The sequence below is a fragment of the Malaclemys terrapin genome, chromosome 9, assembly GCF_027887155.1.
Source record: "Malaclemys terrapin pileata isolate rMalTer1 chromosome 9, rMalTer1.hap1, whole genome shotgun sequence".
In the NCBI taxonomy this organism is placed as follows: Eukaryota; Metazoa; Chordata; order Testudines; family Emydidae; genus Malaclemys; species Malaclemys terrapin.
The window spans coordinates 57,221,439-57,228,655 of NC_071513.1; the positions used below are offsets into that span (position 1 = coordinate 57,221,439).

The window sequence follows — 7,217 nt, forward strand, 5'->3', positions numbered from 1 at the left end:
GAGGCGGGAAGGAAAGGATTTATCAATTTTTTGGGAATGAGAGCCTTCTGGTACCTGAGCAGTCTGCAGGGGTGGAGTGACAGTTTTTACGGCCCCTGCCGCCCCTCCTTCTTGGGACTTTGGGTGAGGGGGGGATGGGACTTTGTGGAGGGGGAGGGCGGTTAGAGCTAGACTGCAGCGGGGCTCTGTCCTCCTGCCTCCGATCCTGCAAAACATCCACAAGGCGCCGGAGCGTGTCCGTTTGCTCCCTCATTAGTGCAAGCAGTGTTTGAGTCGCCTGCTGTCTTCCTGCCGCCACCTCTCCTCCGATTGGCTGTGTGATCACTGGTATTGCGACATGTTCTCCCTCCACTGGGTCTGCTGGGCCATCTCGGCTCGGGAGCAGCCCATAAGTTCTGAGAACATGTCGTCCCGTGTCCTTTTCTTTCTCCGCCTAATCTGCGCCAGCCTCTGGGAGGGGGATGCCAGGGTAGGTCGGGAGACGCTTGCAGCTGTGGGATGGGAAAAAGGAAATGAATTCCGCACAAAGATACATTTTTGTGAACAATGAACATAGTCTTTCTCTGTGAAGCACATGCACAGCACCTATCACATGCACACTCAGGACAAGGTCGAATCTTCAGCCTTCGCATTCAGTGCCTGGGGTCTTGCAGTGGAGATCAGACAAGCGGGGCAGGACAGCGGAATTCGGGTAGCAGGCTGACATGGTAAGCCATAGACTTTTGGCTGCTTAAAACTTAATTTATAGCAGTGCCCTCCTTTCACATTCAAAGCAATGCTCCTAGCGTTGGCCAGTTCCTGCTGCCAGCAATCCGGCAAGCATGAACTCTGCCCCTGTCCCACCCCCTCGCAGCTGTCCCCGGGAAAGATCCCTGTATGCTGCCCCTCTCCCGCCTCCACCGCGTGGCTGTAAACCACCGGTTACAGTTCTGTAAAGGAACAGGTAAGCAGTCCCAATACCAACATTCCCCTAATTCAAAGCAGGTCACCATGAGCGACATCACTCTGATGAGGATTTCTGACACAGAGAAAGACTGCATGCTGCGTGAAAGCCAGCAAAAACCAGGGCCATATGCCGCCATGCTCTGCGAGGCAATGATCCCAGAGTACTTGATGATAGCCTGGCGCGGAAAAGTTTCCTACCACGGAGGATGCAATAAGGCCGCTCTCCCCAGGAACCTCATGCAAAGGTTTTCCAATTACCTCCAGGAGAGCTTCGTGGAGATGTCCCATGAGGATTTCAGCTCTATCCCCAGACATATAGACCTTATTTTCCAGTAGCTGCACTGGCAAGGACTAAAAAGTAGAGCGCCTAGGGCAAACTAATCATGAAAAACCCATTGTTAATATTCCTGTTCTGTTCAAAATAAATGTTTACACGTTTAAAACACTTACCGACTGATCCTTCCCCTGATTCAGGGTCCGGGTTAACGCCTGGGGAGGGCTGATAGGGGATCTCCGTGAGGGTGATGAAGAGATCCTGGCTATCGGGGAAATCAGCGTTGTAAGCGCTGTCGACTGCCTCGTCCTCCTCATCTCCTTCCTCATCTTCCCCGTCCGCTAACATCTCCGAGGAAGCGGCCGTCGACAATATCCCATCTTCAGAGTCCATGGTCAGTGGTGGGGTAGTGGTGGCGGCCGCACCTAGAATGGAATGCAGTGCCTCATAGAAACAGCATGTCTGGGGCTGGGATCCGGAGCGTCCGTTTGACTCTTTGGTCTTCTGGTACCCTTGTCTCAGCTCCTTGATTTTCACGTGGCACTGCGTTGCATTCCAGCTGTATCCTCTCTCCGTCATGGCTTTGGAGATCTTCTCGTAGATCTTTGCATTCCGTTTTTTTGATCGCAGCTCCGAAAGCACGGACTCATTGCCCCACACAGCGATCAGATCCAAGACTTCCCGATCAGTCCATGCTGGGGCTCTCTTTCTATTCAGCGATTGCATGGTCACCTCTGCTGGAGAGCTCTGCATCGTTGCCAGTGCTGCTGAGCTCGCCACAATGTCCAAACAGGAAATGAGATTCAAACTGGCCAGACAGGAAAAGGAATTCAAATTTTCCCGGGGCTTTTCCTGTGTGGCTGGTCAGAGCATCCGACCTCGGACTGCTGTCCAGAGCGTCAACAGAGTGGTGCACTGTGGGATAGCTCCCGGAGCTATTAGCGTCGAATTCCATCCACACCTACCCTAATTCTACATGGCCATGTCGAATTTAGCGCTACTCCCCTCGTCGGGGAGGAGTACAGAAATCGAATTAAAGAGACCTCTATGTCGAACTAAATAGCTTCGTTGTGTGGACGGGTGCAGGGTTAATTCGATTTAACGCTACTAAATTCGACATAACCTCCTAGTGTAGATCAGGCCTGACAGTAGTTTCTGGGGGGAAAAGATTTGTTTAAAATAGAGAGAGAGAGAGAGAGAGAGAGAGAGAGAATCAGATTAAATTAAAAGCAGCAGTTTGCATCACATGCCTTATCTGGGTAATTTCCCAAACCCAGAGAGGCAGGCTCTGGTTGCTTAGTTACAGATTAAAAGGAAGCTCTCACATGTATAAAGAGCAATCCCAGTCTCTGACCTCCCTGGCCAGAGTGACACCTTGCTGCTGTGTCCAGAGACTTATTTCCTATCCCCCTGCTTCTCATACACTCATTATGTTCCCTCCCCCTTCAATCCAAGGCAGCTCTCCTTGTTTTCCAAACCAATTTTCTCAAGATACATCCACACGCAGTAAAGCTTGGTGAACAAATGCATGATCCATCCTGCCAGAGATGGCCAGCAGAGGAGCTATATTTAAACAATGAGTAATGCAGCCTCTCTCATGCCAAATTCAAGGACAGCCTTCCACAGATCACTGAGTGCGGGTGTATCCAGTCTAGCCAGGCCTCTGTTTAAAACCTTTTATCTCAGCTTTTCATTGCCATGAAATATAAATTATTGGCAGACCCTCTGTCACACACTTGTTAAGGCAAAAGTTGGTATGGCTTTTTTTAATGTGTGGTCTTGAAATAAATATTTAGGTGCCAAACTGTTACCCAAGTATGAAAATTTGCCAGTAATGATTACTTGTGCTTTTTGCCAAACTGAGCTAAAATTGAAAGTTGAAGTGAACGGCTCCATAACCTATTTTCAATCTGCTGAGCCAGCAGCAATCCAGGCATTTTAAGGGCTTATTTCTGCTCTTATTGAAGCTAATAACAAAGTTTACATTGGCTTCACTTGCTGTAAGATGATATGATAGAACTGTGTTGATTTACTGCAGTTGATGATATCACTCACATCACATGCACAGTGCTTGCAGTCATCCAACAGAGCAATGATCCAGATCGTACGGTTTACTTGTTCACTGCTAAATTAATAAATACAAAAATAGCATTATAAAATATAAGGTGAAGCTGGCAGTTGTGCCTGCGATTAATCTAGGGTCCAAAGTACACCCTAGATTTAGGGTTCAGTTTCTTTATTCACACAGCTACTGTACTTCTAGTTAATTAAGAAGATGAAACTGGTGAAGCATACACAAAATCTTTAAGATCTTTAGTTAATACAGACAAATATAATTGAAATAATAGAAAAATCAATATTCATAAGAATAAAATAAGTAAAATAAAGTGGTTTTGTGCATTGTTCATGCTTCCAATCTTACATTGTGCATACTTGCAACCTTATGGAGACCATTAGAAACAAAGAGAAAAGAAAAGGTAAATGGAGATCACCCAGTGAGGAAGGTGCTGGGACAGGCTTCCTACCCAATTGTCCCATGTTATCATCCCAGTATCCCAGCTAGGGATGGTGTTGACAAAGTTTTATACACTTTTTCCCATTCCACCCATGTACATCTGGGACCATATATGATCAAGTCCAGTCTCAGCCCATATTAATATTTAGTATTCCAGAAGACCAATTTTAAGGTTCTGGTTGTTCATATTTGGCATTCCAGTTAACCATAATTACATTTCCAACAGTTAACCCAACCATTTGCATCAGTCCCTTTCTCAATAGTTTTGATATATCAATGCCGTTAGCTCTTACTGAAAAAGGCCCCTAAGAAACTACTGTCTGTTTGTTTGGGGTTTACCTGTTTATCACCAAATTCATTGGTAAACTATCACAACATGCTTATTGATAAATTTTGTAACATCAGGTCAAGCATTCCATAATCTTTGGTCAATCATATAATACTCATACTATGTTACACCAACTGTCAACTTCTAAGCCTCATCCAAGTCATAGAAACTTAATGTGTAAGAGCTATAGCCAAGCCCCGGGCTGCTGGAACAATTTTTATAATGGGGTGCTGAGAGTCATTGAACCAAACTGTAAACCCTGTATATAATAGAAAACACGTCAAGCCAGGGGGTGTGGCAGCACTCCTAATTTTACCACCTATGGCCAAGCCTACTTTTAATAGGGATATTTTGGTTCTTCTACTTCCCGTTAGAGCTTCAATAACTTGCATTATTATTTCTATAAGCATGCTTAGCAGATAGCTTATATTTACCCTAAACTATAAACCCTCCAAAGTCAGGACTGCCATCAATGGTCAACATAGGGATGCCTTTAGTTAAATCTAACATATTTCATTATAAGACTTAGTTTAAGTTTTACCAAAATCTGTTTGGGCTGAAATTTTTCCATGCTGAATCTCTGTTTGAGGATATTTGTTTTGTGAAAGTTTCGGCAAAAATGGTTCATCCATTTCAGAGCATGAGTTGGGATGAAAATAGATGGGGTTTTTGCTCATGTTAAATAAATTTTACAACCATTTCTCTGAGAAGCTCTATGCCATTGAAATTTTGCAGAGTGGTAGCCCTGGGATCATGGAGTTGCTGTTTGCTGTTTCTGCGAAAATTCACCCAAATTGGCTGAGTTATAAGCAGAGCTGGTTGGAAACAGAATATTTGTCCCATGGGAAATTTTCACATTTTTAAATTAGGTTAGGTCCAAATTGGAACAAAATGTCAAACATTTCTGTGAAATGAAAATGTTAAAAAATGTTTGTTTGGGTTTTTCCTTTTTCTTTTTTTAAACACAAACTAAATAATTTGCGACTTTGATCTGGAACAAGAAGTCCTAGAGTTCCCACCATGGATGATGAGCAAGAAGAGGAGAATTAAATCATTAGAGTGGGGGAGGAATTAAAAGCAGGGGGACCATCTCTAGTACTAGTACTTTTATATAAGTGTCAGCCTTGAGCAAAATCTGAATCTCATAAGAGAACAGTGGCAAGACTACCCCTTTCACATAACCAACTCATTTTGGTATGTCCCCCAGATGGTGGAATGGCTGGACACATAGGGGCCCTTTGCCCAGGAAATCTAGCCCAGCAGGCCAAGTTAGAGCAGTGTAACAGGCCCAGGAGCATAGTGTTCTGGCAGGAGTCACCAGAGTGCACTGTTACACATAGAAAAATAGTTTGTAAGACTCAGTGTTTGAGCACTACAGCCTTTGAGGAAATGTTGTATTGTTAGTTTTGTGATTCAGGTTCTCTCAGGGGAGTTTCTACTAAGGCAGGAGAGTTTGTTTTCTGCCTTGATCTCTTGAAGTAGAACAATTATCAGGGTGGAGCTGCTCCAAGGGAGCTGGGCACTGGTGTCTGGGCCAAGATTTCCAAAGTAGGGGATTTCCTGAATCCTGGTTGCAGCCAACGATTTTCCAGGACTTGTGTATATAGTATAAAGAAATAAACAAATTACTCTAAGAGAATACCAAGACTCCACAGCACTGATTTCTCTTGCAACAGGAAACCAACCTGTAAGTCCATAACATCTGCTACTGCTGAGCAGAGGTATGCTCCATGCCAACCAGGGGTAGGTTTGACCTCCTGCTCCTGAGATCATAACATAAATTCTTAGCCAAGTGTGCAGAAAAGCTGGGTGTAAGCAAATATTATGTATTGTAATGGCAAAATGTAAATGTACACTTTTAGGAACAAAGACCTTAGGCCATACTTACAGCATGAGGGAAATCTGTCCTGGAAAGCTGTGACTCTGGCTGCGCTAGGCCATGCCAAGTCTGGGCACCAGTCTGGTACAAAGAGCAGGGAAAATGTCTCTCTTCTGCACTCACTGTCTTCCCTGCTAGGCCTTGGTAGTATGGGGGAGGAAGCTGTCTGAATAGAATGCAGAGGGGACAAGAGCCAGGCTGAGGGGGAGGGAATGGGTGGGGGAGTAGTTTGGGACAAGAAACATTGCAGGGGTCTGGGGAGATTGGGAAAGCTGGTGAAGTGGGAACTAGGACTGGAAGTTGAGAAAGGGAGGATTGGGAGCCAGGGAGGAAAATGCTAGGAAACTAGTAACCAGAGGATGGGGAGGGAGACTGAAATCAGATGGGAGTTGGATGGAAGACTGGGACTAGCCAAGCAAGGAGACAGACAAAGAGATGGCTGTTAGGAGGGCAGTAAGATTGGATGAGGAGCCCGGGGAGAGACTGACTTGGAGACAGTGGGGATGGAGAGAGAGGGTGTGGGGATGAGTGAAAGTCAGTGGGTGGGTGGGAAAGGACAGATCAGATGAAGAGCCAGAAGCAGGGACCTGGGACTGGTTGGGGGACGATGGTTGGGGAACCTGGGATGGGAAGTCCAGAGAGGGACACTAGTACAGGCAGGGCAAAGAGACTGGGACTGGGATGAGAAACCTAAATGGGGATTGGGACTAGGAGTGGGGAAGAGACAGGGCTAGCACAGAGACAGGTTGGATGGGAAGGTGCCTAAAGGATCAAGAGTGGGAGAAACAGGCAGAAGAGTCTGTCCTCACTAGACCACACTCCCCTCCAATGCAAGGAATGGAACCCAAGATCCCTGAGTTTCACCATTCCTCTGCTGTCAGCAAAAACCTCTGGCAAACTGTCCCATCTAGTGCTACTCCATATATATAGGATTACAACGTACTACTGCTATCAGTAACTCCATTAGCTCAAGAGGCAAAGGGCTCAGCTGAGGATCAAAATTTTTTGCTAACTGATCATGCCAAAATGGTCAGCAGTTATTCCTAACTTGTTTGCAATCAACGTTTGTGAACTTTTTGTCCCTGACGGGTCATCAGTCACTCTAAAGTATTTTGTAATCAGCAATTTTCTGAAACTGATCATACCTGAATTCTCAGCAGTCACTCTGAACTTGTATACAGACTTGTGTTACCCTGGAGTCCCTAGGGCTCTCTGGGCTAGGAATACGTTTATTATACGCCTCTCCATTGGTGTTACCAAGGTTGGGGTCTCCACG

At 45.5% G+C, this 7,217-nt stretch overlaps 1 protein-coding gene across 1 annotated transcript; it reads right to left on the reverse strand.

The window, feature by feature from the left end:
• LOC128843669 (myb/SANT-like DNA-binding domain-containing protein 1) lies at nt 1-2,263 on the reverse strand. The gene is made up of 2 exons (XM_054040695.1): nt 1,396-2,263; nt 1-491 (listed from the first exon to the last, which is right to left on the reverse strand). Exons 1-2 carry the CDS (start codon nt 1,970-1,972, stop codon nt 322-324), a joined length of 747 nt encoding a protein of 248 aa, XP_053896670.1. The 5' UTR covers nt 1,973-2,263; the 3' UTR covers nt 1-321.
• Nucleotides 2,264-7,217: the final 4,954 nt, after the last annotated feature.